At 47.9% G+C, this 22,531-nt stretch overlaps 1 protein-coding gene across 1 annotated transcript in view; it reads left to right on the top strand.

Moving 5' to 3' along the window:
* GPC3 (glypican 3) overlaps positions 1–21,784 on the top strand; it is a 151,664-nt gene extending 129,880 nt beyond the window's left edge. Inside the window, exon 8 of the mRNA XM_065643401.1 lies at positions 20,755–21,784. Within this exon, the coding sequence (XP_065499473.1) occupies positions 20,755–20,930 (176 nt within the window). The 3' untranslated portion in view covers positions 20,931–21,784. The remainder of the gene's footprint in view (positions 1–20,754) is intronic.
* The last annotated feature ends 747 nt before the right edge of the window (positions 21,785–22,531 follow it).

The raw sequence follows: 22,531 nt of genomic DNA, 5'->3' as shown, positions 1-22,531 counted from the left end.
CTGTTTGTGCTGCTGTGACTCTTCCAGGCCTCACGTTGTACATAATGTATACATTTTGAAGGGTTCCTTTAACTTTTGTGCTGTGAGTTCCTCCAAAGAAACAGCAAGTCCACAACCGAAGAACTAGAAATTCATCTATGAGAATCAGTTTGCACTTTGAGAAAAGCTACATATATGCAAAAAACATCCATGAAATCAGCAAGTAAACCCACTGGACATATTGATCACACACTCCTATTTTTCTGGTTTCAGTTTTGCTTTTTTTTTTTTTTTTAACTTTTTCAGTGTTGTGCTTACAGGTTGCAGATTTAAGTCCACCTGGGCAATTTGTATCTGATATGTTTAGGAGCTGAATTCCACTGCCTCAGTCCATTCTGACCCAAAGCAAAGAATGATGTACCAGTTGTTTTAAAGCAGCACCAGTGGAGGGCATGTAAATCCCTGATATCCTCATATCCATAAATCACAAGCATCACATTCCCAGAGTGAGCAGATGTTGGCCTAAAATCCTTTTTTGGGAAGCCCAGATCAGTGCCAATGAAGCTGGTTCTTGGGCTCAGTCTAAGGTGACTGGGTGAGGTTGAAGTGTTGGAGGCACACTGAAAGTCAGACAAGATGATGCTTCTGCTCTTACGTGTACAAATGCACAAAAATCTTTGTAAATCTCTGATTGTTATCAGTCCCAGATGTTTATAATGCCAGTCTGCTGGAAAAAGATTTACCTTCTGTTTGGGTTGCAAGTTGTACAGCTTGTATTATGCCACAGCATCTAAGGAGATCCTTTTCAGCAGTGTAATTTGGAAGATAATGTAACTTTAAATTGTTACCAAGTGTAGCATTTTACATGACTTAACACATCAAAACAATTTAAAGTATGCAAAAATCTGCCCCGTTGCAGTAGTGATAGTCATATTTATGTTTAAAGGATGATGAATCAGTTTTTCTGCGGCTGAAAACATGTGAATTCTTCCAAAGCTGGGAAGCACAATTCCTGACTTGGATACAAACTTGCTTTTCTTTTTGTGTTGTTTCTTGTTGTGGAGAGACAAAATAGTTTAACTGGATTTCTTTTTAAGGGATGACAATAAAGGAATATTTCAGACAGAAGCAGACCAGGTGCTACTTGCTAATGGACCGACAAGATAACCTTACGCTGATAGTCAGGGCATCTGTATCTGGGCAGTTTGTTGTACAAAGACAGGTTTGTCTGTGAGCCTGATAACAATATAACGCGTTGATTGACTTTTCACGTAGGAGAGGGTGTCCCTTTCATGAGTGGCTTGGCTTTTACTAATGCCTTACTGCAGGTAAGCTGATAAGAGTGATAACGGGGATGTAATAAATGAGGCCGGAGGGTGCAGCCCTGCTTCGCGTTGGGGAAAGAGGCTCTGGCCCCAGAGCGTGTCCCAGCCATGCTGGCCGATGCGTGTGCCCAGCACTTGTGTCAGTGTGCCAGCACTCAGCTGTAAAACATCGCGGGGACATCCTGTGGGCGTGGGGCTGGACCTCTTGCTCCGTGGCTGTCGTGGCTCCTAGCCTCAGAAAATGGGGGACGTGCCCTGTGTGAAGAAGGGCTGCCTTCTCTCCTGGCAGCATTTCCCTGTGGTCCAGGACAGGCTGGTCCAGCTGAGATTCCTTCCACTGGACTGTTGGATCAGTGAACCTCACTGTGTTGTCTTTAGCCCTGATGTGAAGACAAGGGGGTGCTGAGTGCCCATATTAGCTCAAGGTCCTTGGGATCCTGCTGCAGCTTGTCATCACCTCCTTGGGAGCCTGTACCAAACTGTTGCTGGTTTGCTTGGGAGGGGTTGAGTACATCTGTCACACCCAGAGAGGTGGTGGATGCCCCATCCCTGGAAACATCCCAGGCCAGGCTGGACGGGACTCTGAGCAACCTGAGCTGGTGAAGATGTCCCTGCTCATGGCAGGGAGTTGCGTGAGATGACCTCTGAAGGTCCCTTCCAACACAAACCATTCTATGATTTTATGATATCTGTGTATACTTCAGGCGTCTTTGACTACCTGGGCACCACTGAAGGGGAACAGACATGGGACAGCACCAGAGCTGAGTTACTGCTTGGTGGTACTCGGGAGCCACAGCCACCAGCAAGACTGGGATAGGTAAGACTGGGCTCCTTTGGTGCACGCCACCATGTTGCTGGAAATTTGGCTACGGGCAGTGACAAGGACTGGACAGGAGGAACATCCCATGGTGGGGACACTCAAAGTTTACATGGAGTCAAAGACACGAGAAGATGGAACTAAGGTCCATCAAGGACTGTTAAACACAGCTTGACTTGGAATGAGCTCAACATGTGCTTGCCCAGAACGTATCTTGGGGCAATACAACTGTGTGACAACTGTAAACACAAAATGGGGCCAGGTGGCCCTGTCTCATTGAAAGGGCCTAGGAGAGGGTCCTGGACTCTCATCTGTCGCTGCTGCATCATCTGTCCATCATCTTGCCCTGAGAGAGGTGTCCAAGAGAACAGATGATGTGGTGGACCATGGAAGCAAACGCTTACTGGAAAACTTTCAGGGAAAACTTTCAGAACACTCTTGAGCCCTAAAGGGAAGAAGATGGAAAAGACTGAAATTCTCCAGACTGCCTTAAAAATCTTGACCTCTCGGTTTCCTTCTTCAAATTTGAACAAATGTGTTTGTTTTTACATAGGAGATTGTGGCCATGACCTAGCACTGCGAGTTGCAGCATCACATTATAGCAACAACTAAAAGCTCTGGGGAGCTGGTGCTTACTCAGATGTGGTTGAGTGAGAGCCAGCACAGCAGTGATCTCCTTCCCTGGGATCCAACAGGTTCCTACTTGCTGCAGACAGAAGCATCACTTTCTTGAAAATTAGTTTTTACATCTTTCCATATATATAAGTGTGTGTATCTATGAACTAATCAAGCCTGACTGAATGAAGCTGAGAGTTAAATGTCTGTAAGATGTCTGGATCTTTCCGAACAGCGGTGCTCCCTGGGAAGTCATGGGTTGTAGCCTGGTTGGAGGAAAATGCATTGCTGGACGTGTGCATGGGCCTGATCCGGGAGCCTGGCACTGGTGGTTGATGGTCTCCAGCAGATGGAAACACAGACCTGCCCAGAAAGCAGCCTGTCTTTTTAGTCCTTGCCAAAAAGATAACGGAAGGAGGGAGAGGGATGCTTTTCCAGAGAAATCTCTCAGGACTATTGTTCTTAATCCACATTTCTTCCCCTCTTCTCCCTACCTCTTGCTTTGCAAGTGAACACAGTGTGCGTTTGGGTCTGGGCTGCAAATCGCTCGTCAGTCAGTGTATTACCAGGACATGATCGGTTGCCGAGTCAACGCCACTCTGTGCGCTCCAGAAACGGGGGATTCGTCATCCGTCAGGACGAAGCTCTCTCCAACTGGTGTGCATTAGCCCTGACCCGTGCACACACATCTGCCGCGGCCGACACCAGGAGTAACATGAACTGAACCAGGTGTGTCCGTCCCAGCGCTACTCCCCCAATTCCCAGTTGGACCTCCAGCAGATCCCTGACCCCTCGCGCGATTGGGATGGATGAGCTGTGAACTGGAGGAGAGATGTCCTCCTTCCTGCATGGCGGCTGCGCTCTGCCTTCGCCATCCATCCCCAGGGCTTTCGTGGCTCTAAGAAGAGCCCTGGTGGCTTTCTTCCATATCAGCAGATTTCAGGTAGCCGAGTGCTTCTGAAGTTTGCCAGCCTTGCCATCTTCCCTGGGTCTGTAGTGCATCTCACTTGCGGCAAAAAGCGGCTTGACCTCAGAATTTAACCTCCCACCCCATGTTGCTTTTATGGCAAGTTGGAAACTTTCTGATGGGAAGACTTTGTGTTGGAAAATGCCTCTCTGCTGGAATCGGGATGCAATGAAGCACACTGGGGTTTTGGATGGGATTTTTTTGTTTGGGAAAGAAAATGAAACATCTTCCTCTGCTCCTGCAGCAGGGAACTGCAGCAGCAGCAGCAGCCTGCTTGTCCATACTGCAAGGTAATCCTGTCAGCTTTCGCTCCAGAGCGGCTTCTTGTCTAAAAGTCTGCTTGAGATCACATTTTTAATTATATCACAGAAAAAAACCTGACATCTAAATGGATTGATTGGACTTTGTTGGAGTGGTATGTTTTGGCCTCCCCAAGTCAGCTTGCCTTTTTATAAAAAAAAAAACAAAACAAAACAACAAAACCAAACCAAAAAACGCAGAAAACTTGGACACGTTTTGCCTTTGTTCTGCTTTGTCGCAGTAGCACATTCCCCATTTTCTGTGGGAATGGAAATCTGGCGTTTTGACCGGCTTCTGTTGTTTCAGAAAATGTCTTCAATGGTATTTGGGGCCCTCAACAACATCTTGCTGTCTGTTCCCACCTTTCGTTTGCTCTTCGCTTCCAGCGGGACCTGCGATGATGCTCGACCCTTCCCTCCCATGGGAGGCTGGGTCTGCGCCCAGCACAGATCTGAAAAGCAAACCCAGCAGCACCTTTCTTTTCCTTCAGCCAAGGGCACTTTCTGTGTATCCCACCTCTGAGCAGCCAGGAGCCGGTGCCCGAAGCCCTGCCCTGGGGCTGGCTCTTTGCTGGGGGCCCCTGTGCGCTGCTGCATCCCTTGGCCGGCTGCTCCCTTGTGTGGTTATATATACCATGATGCGTGGGGACGTATGTGTATGGTGGCGGCAGGTACTGCTGTCTGCTGTGGGACCCTGCTTGCTGTGGGCTGTGTCAGGCTTGGCAGCTGGACAGACTGCCTGGGCATCTGTCACCATCTCAGTGCAGTGCAGGAGTCCCGGCAGGATTTCTAAAATGTAAATTACAACTGCAATGTGATACACATCCTTTCTTTTTTTTTTTCCTTCCCGCCTGCTCTCCCCCCTATCCCCCCCTGCCTCTTTCCTGTTTTAATTCAGTATCTTGAGTCCCTGTAAAATTGTTGGACTTGAAGCTATTTTGGAGTTGCTTGTGTCCCATGGATACTGGAGACGCTTCCTGCGTGGGGAGGCAGACATCTGCTGCAGCTTGTTTTCGGACTTTTTTGTGTTAGCCAGACTGGAGTTGGCAGGTGGGAGCTGGTGGTTATTATCAGAGTCTGAGTAATATCCTCTGCCTCCCTGATAACTCTCCGCTGGCTGCTCTGCAGCTTCAGTATGTTTGCTCATCCTTTTCTGGTTCTGAGTAGATCATTCCAATAAAGAGTAAATTAAAAAAAAAAAAGTTGCGTGCTCCCCAAAGTCATCGCAGAACATAGCCTGCAATATTGCTTCCTCTTCCCTTGTCCACATAAATCATCTGCTAAGGCAAACGCAGAGGATGTCAAAGAATGCATTTATACCCAAAACGCTCTCCTTTACTCTTCTCTCTAAGGACAAACGTCCCGGCTTGTGCTCCGGTCCCTGTTGGAAGGGAACATCTGATGCGCTGTTGCCGTCAATTTCCCTTCCTGGCACTTGTAGCTTTATTTCTGCCATTGCAAAGAGGCTCAAGGTCTAGAGGAGGCCACGAAGATGATCAAGGGGTTGGAGCACAGAGGACAGACTGAGAGAGTTGGGGCTGTTTAACCTAACAAGGCTCTGGGGAGACCTTACAGGAGCCTTCCAGTACTTAAAGGGGGACTATAGGAGAGGTGGGGAGGGAGTGTACTGACAGGGTGAGGGGTAATGATTTCAAACCAAAAGAGGGTAGATTTATATTAGATATAAGGAAGAAATTCTTTACTGCGAGGGTGGCGAGGCGCTGGAACAGGCTGCCCAGAGAAGCTGTGGATGCCCCATCCTGAAAGTGTTCAAGCTCAGGTTGGACCGGGCTTTGAGCAACCTGGTCTGGTGGAAGTGTCCCTGCCCATGGCACAGGGGTTGGAACTAGATGATCTGGGGTGCCCGTGGAGTGGGGCACCAGCTTAAGTATCTTGCTGATACTTAAGTGTCTGCTAGGCCAGACAGCTAATGCTATTAGCAGATGCTAAATGGCTCTTTCTTATTTAGTGGCCTTAGTTTATTAAATCAGGCAGCAATACTCTAGGAAAAGTAGTGCCGGAAAAGGGAGCAGAGCGAGCTGTAAGTTTCTAATTTCTGCTGGATCAGGCCCCTGGAGATCCATGTGATCTGGTGCATTGGAGGCAGTGCTATTGCAGTGACTCATAAACAGATGTGCCCAATTTACATTGCAGCTTAATACCTTTGTTTAAAAAAAAATGTTTTTTCAAGACAAATGTGTTAAAGCAGATGTTTCCAGTAAAACAAATACTTGTGTGATTTACAAACAACTTCCCACTGCCAGAACTCATTAGAAAATGTGGAAAAAAGAAAAATGGTTCCATGTACCAACAAAAAGATAAAATAAAATCCAAAACTAAGAACATAGCAAGGAGATATTTCTACACATTAAATGAAAAGAACTGCTGTGCTTGGGTTGGGAAGCAAAAGTTTGAGAGCTGTTTCAGTTGCTAATGCTAAGACTAACTCTGACCCGTTGCGTACGTTAAGGAACAGAAACCTGTCTGTAAAAATACTTAACCAGCTCCTGTTATGTAGGATATAGGGTAACCAGGGCCACTGTGTGGGATTGCCTGGAGGTTCCTAAATCACTTCCATCCCATTGAAGCCTGCACTAGGAGACTGGACAGCTGTGGGACTGCACTGACCCTAAAGCAAAGTGAACGGATGCAGCCCCACAGCAAACCCCGCTGCGAGGGATCCCTCCCTGGGCATCTCCCCCTCTGCCTCCCACAGCCGGGGCTGGGAGATGCTTTCTCAGCCTTGAGCCGCAGCTCAGGCTTTCCAGGGCCCTGCAAACCCTGCCGTGTCTCTGTGTTCCCTCGGGGGGCTGTGCCCGTTCACTTGCTCCTCCCAGTTTTTGGGAGGCAAAGGCAGGCGTGTGCTGAGAAATTCATGTCATCTCCGGTCTCTTTGGAGCTGCTTTCCGCCCGGCTCCATAGCGGGGCTGCTGTCACACAGTGCCTGCAAGCCCAACACTCATGTTACATACAATTTGACACCCCATGTGGTCTTAATGGGTTTCCCAGGCTGCAGCTGCAGCACAGCCAGCACTTTTTGTTAGCCGGCAATCCCCCTTTGCATTCCAGCTCTCCGCTGCACAGGTATAATATTTTTTTAATGCACTTGTCACCTATTTCATCCAGGCATTTGTTGCTAAAGAAACAGTGACAGCGGATGTTTGTGGGTTTGTAGGCTGCTCATCTAAATCCCTCATTGCTTGGCACCTGTGCCTTGGAAACATGGTTCAACCAGCTTCTGAGAAGACATGAAGTCATCCAGACAGGTGACCACAGTGTCATGGTTTCAGCCTCCGCCGCTCCCTGCTAGAGCATCACAGGAGTTCTCTGCTGGTAGAGCTGCTGGGTATATCTCTCTCAGCTGGATGACTTGGGAGAATGGGCAGAAAAAGGCAACCTGGTCATCTTCTGCAGCCTGTCCCACCTGGAGAAGGGTGGCACAGCAGCCAGTGGCACATGTGACAGTGATGAGGATTATCTGAGGAGGTTCTGTTGTGTCTTGGCACATGGATGCAAGATGTGTCTTATCGGGACTGTTGAGTTCATCATTAGGAAAAACGACCACTAATGTTGGAGACTTCTTGAGGTGTCCTTAGAAACAGGGGCTGAGCGGTTGCACTGCAAGCTGGCTGTGGGACAGGACTGCTCCTTGTCCGGACTGCTCCCTGGTCTCTCTGGTTTCCATGCTTTGCCATAAAGAGTGTTTTCAGAGCAAAACCTCCAGTGGCTACCTGCACAGAGGGACTTGCTGGGACAAGGAGGAATTAAAAGCATCCCAGGAGGAAGAGGCCACCGCTGCCAAGTGACTCAGGGTGCTCAGAGGTGCCTTTCCCAGCTCACCCATCCAGTGCTTGTGAAGCCTTGTTGCAACCTCAGCTCAGTTGTAGTCATTAGTGAATGGAGGCTTGTGCTTGGCTCTCGGAGACCATGGGGCTTGAGTGGTTAATTAATCTGCAAAGCAGAGGGTGTAATTAATGCCTGCAATGTGGTTTGAGACCTTTGGGTGAAAGGCAGCGTGCCATCGCTGTACTTTGCCTTTCCAGACGAAAACCACACGGTTGGGTCTGTGAAAATCAGCGCTGGCTGGTACCGCGTGTTGTACGTGTCCATCCCAAGATGGCTGCTCCTCATATCACAGTATTTTTGGGTCTTTTGCTCTCTGATGGTGCCATCTCGGGGAGGGCTGTGGGCAGATGTATCCCTACGCATCTTCTCTCCATGCTGTGATGCTCCTGACTGGTGCGAATTGTCATGGGGACATGGAGCCAAATGGAGAAAAAAAATCTCTCCTTGCTCCTTAAAAAGCAATGATCAGGGACATCTCCATCTGCTTTCCTGATGTTTCTACACAGGCTTTTGTAATTTGTTCCTGAAATACCTTTGTTTTTCAGCCATTTCTTCAAACAAAGAAGCAAAATTGCTACTACTTGCTTAGTGCTGGTTTTAGATTAAGTCATCATGCAAAAACTAAGAAAACTTGGTAAAAAAAAAAAAAAAGGTATATTTTGGTAGCTTAGGGACAACCAGGCAGATTGCATTCCTTATATCTATAAAGCCTTTTTTTCTCACTGTCAGCATTGTTTTTGTGGATATTAAACATAAAGGAAAGGAGAACAGATTGCAGGTGCATTGAGTTCCAGCACAATCAACTGTCATTATTTAAAGAAGATGCTTTTAACCAAGTCTTTAAAATTACATCCTCATTTATCAATTGTCAGGTGTAAAACTGCACGTTGTACAGAAATGTTCCCTGTCACACTCCGTCCTGACGCAATCACGCCTGCTCACACTTGGGTGATCTGCAGATGTTTTACCCCACTTGCCACTGAGCATTAACAGAAATGAATTAACACTTTAAAAGTGTTGTATTAATTAATTAACGCTTTAAAAGTCTTGTAATGCTTTAACTGTTGTATTTCATAGGAGTCAGGCAGAATATTTGAAATGGAAAGAAATGTAAATAGAATGAGATTCTTAAGCAAGATTATTGATATGACAGGACTAAAGAGCTTGGGATTCTGTGAAAAGTGCCTCTTTTCTTCCCTCTAATAAGTCCATTACTTGCACTCGGGAATATTTTAAGGTCCTTTTCATGCTGAATCTGGAGTTGAGCATGCTTTGCATTTCAAGCTTTGTCTATGAATCAGTGGAAGCCAAAGTTATTTCTGCTTTAAAATAACAGGAGCAGGGAACAGCTAATCTCTTTTCATTCTGAGTCCTTACATTATTTTACTGGACAGAGTTTGTGTTGGCTACAAAACAGGGCATTCACAAAATCTATGAGAAGGAATTTAGTCTAAGAATGAAGCCTAGATTGCAGTATGCATAAAGACTCCTTCTCCTCAGGCCATTAAGAAATTCCAAATCTGAGCTATTTTGAACAGTGACATTAAATTAGCCTTGCTAATTCCAGTAATTCAAGCCGATAGCTGAGTTTACAAATCTACTAGATGAGGCCTTCCCATAATTACAATCTCAATGTGCTTTTCAGCTAAGGTGAGTTGGCACAAAAAAAGATAAATAAATAAAAGGAGGGAAAATGCTCTTTCTGTTCTGGCTTTTGAGATGAATATCTCTAAAGAACAGTTAACCGGCTGTATTACGCCAATAAGACGTCCCCTGTCCTGGACTGGTAAGTTCATTTTGCCTCTAATGTGCAAGCGAAATGCAGAAAAGAGACTGGATTTTCCCCTGCTTTGTTTTTTCTGTTGTCTCTTTTCAAAGGAGCCTTAATGCTGCTAGTGCTTTTAGTTCAGTATTTAGTTGTTTATTTACAGGTAGTAATTCCTATTGGGAAAAGAGTCTGTGTTAGGTTTTTGTGGGGTTTTTTTGGTTTGTTTTTTTGGGTTTGGGGGTTTTGTTTGTTTGTTTGGGGTTTTTTTGTATTTGTTTTTGTTTGTTTGTTTTTTGTTTTTGGGGGGGTGTTGGTGGTTTTTGTGGGGAGAAGGGGGCAGAAAAAGCAACCTTTGGTGGATAAATTCAAGTTGAGCAGGTGGAGCAAGGATCGAAAGCAGCACACACCGCTCCCCCCCCCGCCGCCTTATTCCTCTGGAGAAGTTGTTTTCCAGATGCTAACACATCCAGATGTTCCCAGAGTGATGGAAAGGTTTTGAGAGGATATGTTTCCAAAGCTATAAGGCACAAAACCATGAAATAAACAAAAATAGAGTGCATTATTTAAAAGAGTGTTAATTTTATTAGAACTGAGCTGAGATAATATAAGGGCAAATGTAAGTATTCACATCAGCACTTAACTTGGGCTGCAATGTTCCTAAAATGCCCTTTTGATCAAGCTGTGTTTTGATCCTTATTCTATGAGCGTCATTCAAAGTGACTGAACTGTAGCTCCAAACAGGCATCTGCAGCTGCAGAAGTCCTTGAGCAATAACAGGTCAGAAACTTGAATGCATGCTCTGCTGGGAATGCTAATATTGCAATCTTTTCTGTTGTTGTTCTAAATAAGAATGAAAGCACAAAAACTCTCATGAAATAAAAATTCCCAACAGAAAATTGTCCTGCTGCCATTGACTGTGGCTACTCACATCAAAATATTAAACAAAAATGCTGATTTTAATCTATCAGAATATTAATAGCATGGCCACTAAACATTTTTGTATCATCAGCACATGAGTGTTTGACCTATCTCCATTGATAACATTGTCACCATTGGCACAGCCAAGTGAAACATCTTGATTTTTAGAAGACCACCCCGATTTAAGAGGACATTTTTCCACCAGGCACCCACAGGGATGTCTGCAGCTCTTGCAGCTCACAAAACCACAGCAGCACAGTGCACGGTCCCATGGAACCTATGCAGAAAAGACGTGGACCAAAATTGTGCAGGAGGCTGGCAGACGTCTCCTCTCCCTGATGCAGGCAGATTTCCTACCACCCATGCACGTTGCCCATAGGCTCAGGTAAATACAGCAGATAATGCCTCAAAATAGTGTTTAGGGCAAAATCAGGTAGAAACAGCTATGCTGTTTTACGGGGCTGGAGGGAGCTGCTGTTGCTCCCCGAGGCTGGGGTGATGGCTAAGGAAGGGTGCAGTGACGTGGTGTGGGGCATGAGCACCCACATCTTTTCACTTTCTGGGAGGGTGACACTGAAATGCAATTCTTGATTTCCAGGAAACTTTTATCTCTAATCTCTGTAATCCATTTTAGAGAGGATTTTGTAGTTTTCAAGGGATTTACAAACTGGATTACATCGCCTTTTTATTTTGATTTTCCACTGCAATTGTGACGTTCCTGAGACTGAGCTGTGAACGCTACAGATAGGACGGAGGGGGAGGCATTTGTGGACTTAGACCTTGGAGTCCTCTTGCGTTGTCATCTCCTTGTTCTACTGCTCGGCCGATACCTGCTCGCTGTGCTGATGGATGAGCATCCAGACTGCTCTGGGGACACCCACATGAGCTGTGTGGCCCTGTCCCTGGTACCCTCTGTGGAAGCTGACCTGTAGTCAGGCAGGAGCCTGGAGCCGATCCTCTCCCTCCCTTGCTCCCTCCTCCTGGGGTAGGGACAGTCAAGGTGGTCTCCTTGAGCTCCACCATGGTCCCAACCATGGACACTGGCTTGGTGAGGTCTCAGCCGCAGTTCCCCAAGCACACTGGGAGGCCCCTTGGCCCCCAGGAAGGAGCAAGTGTGATGAGATGGATCTGGCACATCCCAAACACCGCATCCGCGGTGTCCGGGCACTCAGCTGGGATGATGCCAGGTTTTCCATCAGAGCCGCCACCACCATCCAGCTCCAGCATTCATCACCGTCATTCCAGTGGTGCTTTGGGACCGGGGTTTGCTCTCGGTCCAGGAGAGAGGCAGGGAGCAGGAATCAGTCCCATTTGTATGTCAGGTATTACATGCAACTGGGTTTAATCTGGGTATTTCTCTGCAGCCATGCAGAAGGCCATGCAGAAGGCCATGCAAAGCCGGGTCCTGGTTTCAGACTTCGGTGGCTGTTTCTGGCGCTCTTTCCAGTGCTGGGAACATGACCTGAAGTCGTTAAAAAGTTCCAGTCTATGAACCCCACCTCTCTTTTTCTATATAAAGTGGGAAAGTTGGGTATGGTAATGTTTCCCAGGGCCTCCTGCATTACCCCATTTTTATAAGCTGAAGTCACTTTAATGTTGTTTTAATGCAAAGCCAGGATTTTATTCATTTATGTATTTATTTATTTATTTTAGCAGCTTAACACAATTTAAAAAAAAGGGCGGTGCTGTAGCCTCTCACCTCCCATCCCTTGGCAACACTCTCACCTCACCTCAACCCATGCTCTGTGCAAATCATTGAGGGCTAGCTGGGTTCCTTGGCATGGGCAGGGCAAGCTTGCTCTCCATCCATGCCGGTAATCCTGGGCAATATAAAAGCAGAAAACCTCAGGAGTGGAGGCAAGCTGGGCAGATGCCTGTGTACCACCACACCTGAGCCTACCTGCAAGCTCCACTCGTGGGCTGAGCAGGTATGTCCATGCCCAAGCCGAATTCTTGGGTTATGACCTGAAACCTCCCTCTGGATGTTTTCCTTGGTGTCATGAGTTGTAGCCTGGTGCAGCCTCTGTCAGTTTGATCTCCGGGCTGGGAGCACTGCTCAAGTGCTTTCCTTGTGTGCATGCTCGAGGAGCAAAACATCAGTCATCTTTGATTTTTCTTTTCCTTACAAGTGTAGGGCAATGATGGATGTCCAGGGATTTTTGACTGAGCGTAGACATTGCACAAAGTCTTGGTCCTTTCTGAAGAGGCACATGTCTGCTTGCTTAAATGGAGCACGAAAGCCGTGGCCTGGGCCCCGTCCAAGTCTGGTTTCCGCACATGGTGAGTCACAAAAGAAGATGTCAGATGTTCCTGGGTGCCGTGACACCACTATGGGTTTTCTGATCAAGCATTGAGAAACATCCTTCTGCCTTGAGGGCTGCTTTTAGCAGCTGACATCTGGAAGGCTGGGACCATTGCCGTTCCCCTTAAGGCTCTGTCTTGGTGGGTCTTGCTAGCACATGGATGTTTAATCTCTTTATCAGTGATCTGGATGAAGGGATTGAGTGCACCCTTAGTAAGTTTGCAGATCACACCAAATTGGGTGGGAGTGTTGATCTGCTGGAGGGTAGGAAGGCTCTACAGAGGGATCTGGACCGGCTGGATCATTGGGCTGAGGCCAATTGTATGAGGTTCAACGAGGCCAAGTGCCGGGTCGTGCACTTGGGTCACAACAACCCCAGGCAGCGCTACAGGCTCAGGGAAGAGCGGCTGGAAAGTGCCTGGCAGAGAGGGATCTGGGGATGTTGGTGACAGCCGGCTGAACGTGAGCCAGCAGTGTGCCCAGGTGGCCAAAAAGGCCAACAGCATCCTGGCTTGTATCAGGAATAGTGTGGCCAGCAGGGCTAGGGAAGCGATTGTGCCGCTGTACTTGGCACTGGTGAGGCCCCACCTTGAATCCCATGTTCAGTTTTGGGCATTGAAATACTAGAGAGAGTGCAGAGGAGGCAATGAAGCTGGTGAGGGGCTGGAGCACAAGTCTGATGAGGAGCAGCTGAGGGACCTGGGGGTTCAGCCTGGAGAACAGGAGCTGAGGGGAGACCTTATCGCTGTCTACAACTACCTGAAAGGAGGTTGGAGCATGGAGGGGGGTGGTCTCTGCTCCCAAGTAGCAAGTGATAGGACAAGAGGAAATGGCCTCAAGTTGTGCCAGGGGAGGTTCAGATTGGATATCAGGAAAAATTCTTCATGGAAAGGGCTGTCAGGCATTGGAACAGGCTGCCCAGGGCAGTGGTGGAGTCACCATCCCTGGAGGGGTTTAAAAGGTGTTTAGACGAGGTTCTTAGGGACATGGTTTAGTGCTAGAGTTAGGTTATGGTTGGACTCGATGATCCTGAGGGTCTCTTCCAGCTGAAATGATTCTATGATTCTATGGATGTCACTAAGTGTCCTGAGCTTGAAGAGTTGAGGGCCAGCAGGTAGCAAGCAAGAGCTGCCTATCCTGGTTGTATCTGAAGAGCTTTCGGGGGAGCAAAAATGAAGGAGAAGATTTCAGTTTGATGTGATTATGCTGGTTTTGGTCATTAGAGGAAATACGAAGCATTTCATTTTGCTCTGCTGTCACGAGGAATATCAGCTCCCAAAATCAAGACTATCCTGAGATGCCTCAGGTGACAGCAGTGATCAGAAGGGATTGCTTTGTGGGTTTAGACCTTGAAGGTCTCCAAAGATGGGGGTGGGTGACTCCACGTCTGGGTGGACTGAAGTACATGGGGAATATGCAGGGCCATTGCTTGACCCAGTCCTATAGCACTGCCTTGTAAATCAGTTCACTTCTATTCCTACTCTTCTGTTTCCAGCTTTTCCTCTTTTTCTTTCTTGACTCCTGCCTTTGTAGATGCTTTTGGCTGTCCATGTTTAGCTCCCTATTTTTCAGTTCCTCTGTCCTAAGTTCCTTTAGGTAGCAGCTCTTTTTCTGGACAGTACATCTGGATATCACACCGCGGCATGATGCTTCGTCATCAAAGTGCAAGGACTCCGGCGCTTCAAATTAATAATGCTAATGAGATTTCTTAATTTTTAATAGATTACATGAGTATGTTTTGCTAAACAGTTTTTGTGGCTCTGCTCTGCAAGTACAGCTCAGAAACTCTTCCATTTGCTGCCAAAGGGAAGATGACTAATGCAATTGCAGACGCCAGATTCTCTTTGAGGTAAATGCTAGAGCATACCAAGGAGCAAGGAAAAAATTAATGAGTACATTTCCAAAGTAAACATAGTCCGAGGTCATAAATGATAGCCCTTCCTTGCCACCAGCCTCCAGCCAAGGGGGAGTGGAGGAGTAGTCTCTTGATTTGGGGTCATGGTGCAGCCCCTCTGCTTGTACTGTGTGATGCGCTGGATTTTGGGGTGTGTTTTGTCCCTTTGCCTCATGGAAAGCTTGAAGATATCCATGGATGAGACTTTTGGGGTGATGCTGGAGCTTGGGGAGCCAGAATGTGTGTACTGGCTGCCTCACAGAGCTCATGGCCAATTGCCCTGTGTACCCCGAGCAGCGCCTGGTTGCATCCCTGGTGTGAGACTGGGCCGGAGCTTCCCCACCTCTCTACGCTGGATGACTTGATCCCTCCAAATCAACCTGGTTGCTGCCCTCCCGGCTGCTTCAGTCCTGGGGGAACTTCCCCTGAATTGGTGCTGGTATTGTGGTGGCACCTGCGGGGTTTGTGTTGCTCGGGGACACACGCTGCAGGCTGTGGGCCACCAGGGGCACGCTGGCAGTGGGATGCGTGGAAAAGGCAAGTGGGGGAAAAGTCTTGGTTTGCAAATCGGCAATCCCAAACCCAATTCCCTTGGGTTTCTGCCCAGGAAGTCGGTTTTACCGCTTGCTGCCGAATTGTGCCAGGATCCCTCAGCCACGTTGCCGACGGCAGTGGGATGGTGTTGAGCCGGATTTTTTCTTCTTTTTTATCCAAATCTGTATTGCCAAGAGCCGCACCTCCTAAATTGCTGCGGAGGAGGTGGAAAAGCAGAGGCACAAGACCATGCACATGCTGCACATCCATCTCGGTGATCTTGCAATGGTGCCAATACAAGCATCGCGGCCAGCCCTGGCTCAGTGCTCTAATTACGCGCCGGCGCAGCCGCACCTACGGCTGGGCTGTTGCAGCTCGTCGCGCAAGATGGGAACTGGCAAACCTGTTGATGCTCCAGGATTTTAGTGGTAATAAGGCAGAGGGCAAAACCTCCCTGGTGAGACGAAACCATGCTTGGCTAGGTGTTTGGAAGTGTTTAAGGTGTTTTGGAGAAACAGAGGGTTGGGGATCCTGGCTCTTTCTGCGCAGCCATGGCCACGTCACTCCATGCATGGGTTTAGTTGTTGTCTTTGTGGATGCAAAGGCATGTTTGTTGTATGAGCTGTTTGCATGAGAAAGCCAGGTAACTGGAGGCTGAGGTGAGCAGAGCTTTTGGTATTCCAACAGGAAGAGTTTGGGATGTTCTTCTAGATTCCACGTGCAAACACCTGTGAGAGTGAAGTGGTTGGTGCTGTAGAGATGGAAAGAATCGGAAGCCAGGGTCAGGCAATCTGGTCTGTGGGATCACAGGCTGTGGTGCTTCTACCTCGTAATGAGTCAACAGCTTAAGCTTGACTCAAACATCTCTCCCTTTAAGAAATCTAGCCTTGCTTTGGAGTCTGCTGCATCCACTGGCAATTTGTTCCCCACACTGATGAGGCTTGCTGCTTAACAAAAAATAAATAAAGTTATACACCCCAGAGATTGTAATTCTAATCAGTGATGGTAGCATGTGCTTTCCTAGACCGGTCCTGAAGGACACACACAGGCAGATGTTCACAACTGACCACCAGAGCTGCAGGAGCTTGCCAGGCTGCCCTGTTTGTCTCTGATATTTCTACTCAGTGTGTTTTGCACTTATTGGAAACACATGCTCACAATCCATTCACTAATCCCTTCACACCACAGAGTTTCCATCATTTGCAAACAAGGGCCATCACCACATCCCTGCAAGTGCTTCAGCCCAGTCAGCAGTCATGCTGCATTAGGCATGATGGTTTTGCCCCTTTGCCCCCGTTGCCGCTGCCCGGTGCACCAGCAGAGCTATCAAGTGACACTACGAAGCGGCTTTCACGCACGGCCGTCCGTGGTGACTCTGTTTCTATATTAGGTCCATGGCTGGAGCCATCTGCCAGGTTAGGCTTGGCAGGGGGACAGCCCAGATGTCTGCCCGCGAGGTGACATTCCCTGGCTCTGGGCAGCAGCCGAGCCAGCCCGTGGGAGCTGGGCACTGTCCTCTTGGAGGTCATTTGCTGCAGTGGCATTTGTGAGCAGTTCTTTGCTTAAGACCGCGTTGCCCTTTAAGGGATGGAAAGGGGTGTTTCAGGAGGCAGCGGTGGATTTGGCGGGGGAACCTCTGCCGAAACGCTGCCTGCGTGCCGGTACTCATCCCCCCGCTTCTCCTGCGCCAGCTGCCCGTGGGACTTAAACCAACTCAAAACCAACCTCCTCCCACTTCAGCTGCCTTTTGTAGCCGTTTCCAAAGCTCGTGTGCTTCAGCAAGAAGAGCTTTTTAATGATCCCTGCCCAATAAGCTTGTGCAGAGTTGGTACGCCTAATTCTAGTCCTAATCCACGGAAGAATGCCGCCGCTTTATTTTGCGGATGCGGAAAGTGCGTGTTGTAGAGCTGGCGGCAGGTTTTTGTCATCCACACTGCGAGACCATTGAAGCTTTTGCCATCCTGGGAGCAAAGCGCAGCAGCTTTGTGTTAGAGGGGCTTTTGTTACAAAAGATGCTTCCGGAGGGACTGGCTTGTGTTCGGCTGGAGACCTTTCACCAGCTGCGTAAGGACTTGGGAAACGGCACGGCACGCTCGGCTTGCATGCAGGCAGGGGGGAGAAAAAAGCAGAGCTAATGATTGACTATTATTTTAAGGGGATTATCTAATCAGCAGCCCAGAGGACAAGAGGGGCCAAAATGAGTGAAGATTGAATGCATAATTAGTGCAGATTGTTGGTAATACCCTCTGGACTCCAACTGATTGTAAACAGAAACAGATTTTTCTAGTTCCCCCCTCCCCTCCAAAAAAAAAAAAGCCGTTGCAGGCCAAAGGGCCACTTTGTAGGAGAAACTTGAGAATTAAGTGGGTGACCACAGCTGGGGTGGTGAATTAAGTGGGTGATCGCAGCTGGGAGAGGATGGCTGGGTAGCGGGGAGGCAGAGGAGCAGCTTCTCTTGGGTTATTTTGCAGCGTAAAGGCAGAGTTTTGGGTGGAAGGGAGTGAAATGGTGTGTGGGGAGTTAGTTTCTGTCACGCCACCAGCCATCCTGCAGCTCCATCCCTGGTGCTGTGAAAACAGGAGATGCAGGGATGCAGCCGGTGACCTGGACTAACCGCAGATCCTAACGAAGGCTGGAGCCCTAATGAAGCCCTTTCAAGAAGTACCTGCTTAGGAATATTTGTTAATTTGGATTCCCAGATTTGAAATATTATTATTATTATTATACATTTTTAAAGTCGTTATTGCCTGGGCCTACTTATCAGCTGCCTCAGGTCTGTTAAAGGCTAATATTTTATTTTCCTTTCCTCCTATGTACCAAAGGTCATTAGAAGTTAAGTGAAAGGGATTTGCAAGAGTTACAGATCCATTATTAATACAAAATAAAGGATGTATGTCTAAATCTGTCAAGCCTAAAATACAATTGGGCAAAAATAAGCCCAGAGAAGGAAACAATGGAAGGAACAGTGAAAACAAATGGCACACCCAAGCCCTAAACTTCTGAAGCAGTTAAACAAGGCTAGGAAAATAGCTCTCAAATCTCTAATGACAAGAGGGTTTCTATTAGCTTCTCTGTAATTTGGTCAAAGAGGATGAATGAAAGAATTGCCATTCCCATCTGGGTTAAATTCCATTATTTCAAAAATTGCTCTTACTCAGGTTCACGTGAAATCTGAGAATTTGAAAATTTCACGTGTGAAATAATATGTCTGAAATGATATTTTTGGTATGCTTTGGCTGAACATATCCAACACAATTCAGCTGCTGCATTGCAAACCAGGCAGGAACCCGTATCTTATAAATTACAACACCGCAGAATGAGGCTTTAAATGTGGACGTCAAAATGCTGTGTGCTGTTAAGGGCCTTGCTGAAGCACTCTTTTATTGCAGATTTCTTTGTAAACCGAAGGCAAGAGTTGTTACTCTTTTTCTGTGATTTTTTTTTTTTAGTTTTGCTAGGATGCCCAAGAAAAGACTATTCTGCCCCAAAAGCTCTGCCCACCAGCTGCAGAGAGCTGACCGGGAAGCAGGCTTTAGGAGTCTTTGTAGTTTGTGGAAACACCTTCCAAAACGCACCAGGGCTGGCCAACTTTGTCCTGGTGGGACTTCGTACCAGCTGAGGAGTCTTGTGTAAAATGACCAACTGCGAAAAAATCTGCTCTGATTTTATCAACTCAAAATCCCTTCACTTACTCTGCATAAATGAGCTTGGGAAAATACGATGGTGCAGCCAGGCTGCTCCCAAACTGCCCTGAAGCCTGAGCATCCCTTGTGCCAGGGGGGAACTCTTTCCTTCTGAGCTTGGAAAGTGGCACGGGATGGGCAGAGGTGGCCTCCTGGCACATCCCTTCCAGGGTGGCACCTTTTCCTGCTCTGCCCATGGGTGTGTAGCTCCAGGGGACAGCAGAATATCTGTAATATCAAGAAGAAAATCAGGAAAGCTGTGGAGAAGAGGAATCTCACCACCTGTGGGAATCTCTCGGATAAGTTAGAGTTTACCAGGCAGGCTTTGCTTGCACCTGGCCCTTTGTGCAGGTGGATATCTGCTCCCTTTCAGCCATTTCTGACCCTCTTTGATGGCCTGGGCTGACTCACTTGTGATGCTAACATCATTATGCTTTTGTTTTGCAGTGTTTAGGTATTTTTGATTAAGAAATACTGCCTGTTTGCCTTGGCAGTGGTGCTCGCTGGATTGATGCAGTGTTTTTTAGCTGCAGTGTTTATTCAGTCTCTTGGATTCTTTCTCAGGGGTGGGGTGGGATGATCCAAACCCGTCAGTATGCTGGTGATCCATGAGGGCTTGTGAAAGGCTTGAGCCAGGGCCTTTTCTGATGGAAACCACCAGCTTCCTCCACTTCCAAAGGCCAGGCTCAAGGAATGAGATGGACAGGCTTAACTGATTCCCATCCAGGCAAAAACCCTGGACGCCAGAAGGAGACACCAGCAGTATGAGAAGGGGAGCGAGGGACCCCTTGGCTTGCGTCAAGCATGGGTGCACCCTCTCAGTGAAGTTGCTCAGCAGGTACAAATGCCCCACATGGATCTGGTTAATGGCATCTTAAAACACCTTTTGCTTTTTGTTTTCAGCCCTGAGAATTGCTGTTTTCTTGCCTTTCCACAGTGTCTATGTGGACTTTTTAATTCCGTGTCCCAGAGAGACAATGGCAACTGTGACTTACTGCTTAGCAGGTCCCTTGCAGCCAATGATGGGTTGTCACAAGCTTTTTCCCCATTAATATCATGCTCCTCTGTCAGGACTATAAAAGCGTTTATACTGGACATTTTCTTGGGTTGGAGCTCCCATGTGCTTCATCTCAAAGTCCTTGTGTTGCAACACCAGTGTGGCTGGGGTGTGCGATCCGTTCACATTCCTCACTCTCCAGCACTTTGATGAGGTGGACAGAGGATGGGATGGGTGTGTTCTAAGTGCTGTAAGGAGCATATTTTGCACACACTTAAATAAGACTGCAGAAATACAGAGCTCCTTGGGTCTTCCAACCAGGAGGTATTTGGTGAGCAAGTCCTTGTGCTGACTCTGGGTTCAGGGAAACTCTTTGTGTTCGCCTGTATTTCCTCACTCCTGCGCACATCCGTACAGTGTCTGGGGAGAAGACGTGATTTGCATTGCTAAACACCCACTCCAAAGCTCAGCTGATTTTCCTTGGGAGTAGCTCTCCAGTAATCCAGATCCCCTTCTGTCTCTTTTGTTTTCTTACTGAGGCACCTTATAGTTGTGATTTTTTTGGTCTTTCCAAATGTAAGGTTTGGTGTAGGGTACTGGGAGGTGCTCTGGGACCAGGGCTGGCTGCAGGACTGACAAGATGTTTGCTGACCTCTTCTGGCCCGTCCACCCTTGCTGGGATGCCTTCAGCCACACTGGACCCCCCATGGGCTGCCCTGGGGACCCCAGTGCTGGTGTGTGCTGGATGTGCCTTGCGCTGGGATGCCGGCACGCACCGCCTCTCACTAACCACCTCTCTCCTTCTTTCAGAGCTGGCGTACGACCTGGATATGGATGACGTCTCTGCAAACAAGCAGCTTCTGAACCAGCAAAGCAAAGACGGTGCCATGGTCCCCAGCGGCGACCCCGGGAGTGCAGCCCCTCGTGCCGGTCCTGCCGCTGCCGTCACCCTGGTCCTGCCGCTGCTGCTGGGCCTCCGGCCATGAGCGGTGCCGGTGTCATCGCTCCGTGTCTCTCCATGCCTTTTTTTAATGAGGAGGACATTTGGAATGTCTCCTGAAATATATGCACATTTCCAAAGACAGGGCAAAGGACTTGAGTCGGTTTTATAAAAGAATATGACATCTTCACACAACTCCCTCCCCCCAAAAAAGCGTTTGATCATGGTAAACTAGTAAATGCCGTGCTTTTTAAAGATAATCTTGTTTAATATAAGAAGCTTGATATTAAATTGTGTTTCTCACAGTTTTTGAAGATTGAGGTCTCCCTTGCTCTTAAGTTGAAGACCATTTTCCATCTTGAGTTGTTCAAGTGTGCATGGGGCACAAAACACCTACAATTTATGAAATACTCTCAGCAAATATCAGACCTCTGATTCTAGTTGACTTAACACAGATTTTTTCTGTAGTTCAAGCAGTTTTTGTACTTAATCCAAATTTGAGGATCACCCCTAGGAATCTGGCCAGGCACATAATACAGAGGGTGTGTGAAGGTGAAACATATGGCAGCAGGAAAGATGCTGCAGAAGAGAAGATTGTTGTGGAGATGTGCTCTCGTGGGCATGAAGCACACTTGCATCATGACAAGTTGCAGGTGATTTTGCTGCTCGTCTCTCAGCCAGGTCCTGCAAAGCCCTTCAGTGCAGACAGCCGGTCCTCTCCAGCATCCCCATGGCCCATGCAATGCCCTGGTTTTATTCGTCAGAAAAGAAGCACCTCCGTTCCCACAGGAAATCTGCAAACACAGCTCCAGCCAAAGGACAGACAGTGTGGATGTACATGCCATGCTTTACGGAGATTAATAACGGGCGTCCAACACATTGTGCTACGAGGGAGGAAAAGAAAAGGATTTACAGGAGCCTGAGGCAGATGAGACTCTTACTCATGTGTTTCTTTGCATGTTACTTTACTTAAGCTATCTCTAAAATAAAGATTGGTTGCTCTATAAAAGGTGCACTGGAAGTAGGTGTGAGGCGATGCTCTGCCTTGTTCCTGGAGTGGGCAGCCCGGAAAAGCCACCAGTGCGCGGATCGGGCTGTGGCACTGCAGGAAGGCTTGGCGTAGTCTGATTACATGGATGGGCTGAGGCCAGGGAGTGTTTGGTTTGGTTACTGGCCAAAATGATTACATATTCCTGTTCAGGATGCTACTTTTACTAGAGTGATTATATCCACAGTATCTTAAGTTGCAGTGAGTGCGTGTCTGCGTGCACGCACACACTCACGCACACGTGCATGCTTTAAATATTTGTGTTCCTTAGACCTTTTTGAAAGCAACTTTATGTTTGAGAGACAGCAGATAAATCCGAACCATGCAATCAGATGCTTTGGAGAGCAGAAACTTTGCCCGCTCTTACTTTGAAGTGGTGGGGCTGATCTGGCCGGCCCTGATTTGAAGCCTCGTGACAAGCGGTGGCAGAGGGAGAGCTGGCTGCTCACCCTGCTCCTCTGCCTGGGGACCTGAACTCCCAGGTCACCGTTCCTGACGGAGAGGAGCGGATCTGGGCTGAGCCCTGGTGTGACCTGCAGGTTAAATGGTCGGAGAGCTTTCCACTGGGTTTCAGATGCCTCGTGTTCCATCCTCGTCGG

This window comes from Caloenas nicobarica, chromosome 12, assembly GCF_036013445.1.
Source record: "Caloenas nicobarica isolate bCalNic1 chromosome 12, bCalNic1.hap1, whole genome shotgun sequence".
NCBI classification, from domain to species: Eukaryota; Metazoa; Chordata; class Aves; order Columbiformes; family Columbidae; genus Caloenas; species Caloenas nicobarica.
This window is presented reverse-complemented; position numbering and strand designations above follow the sequence as displayed.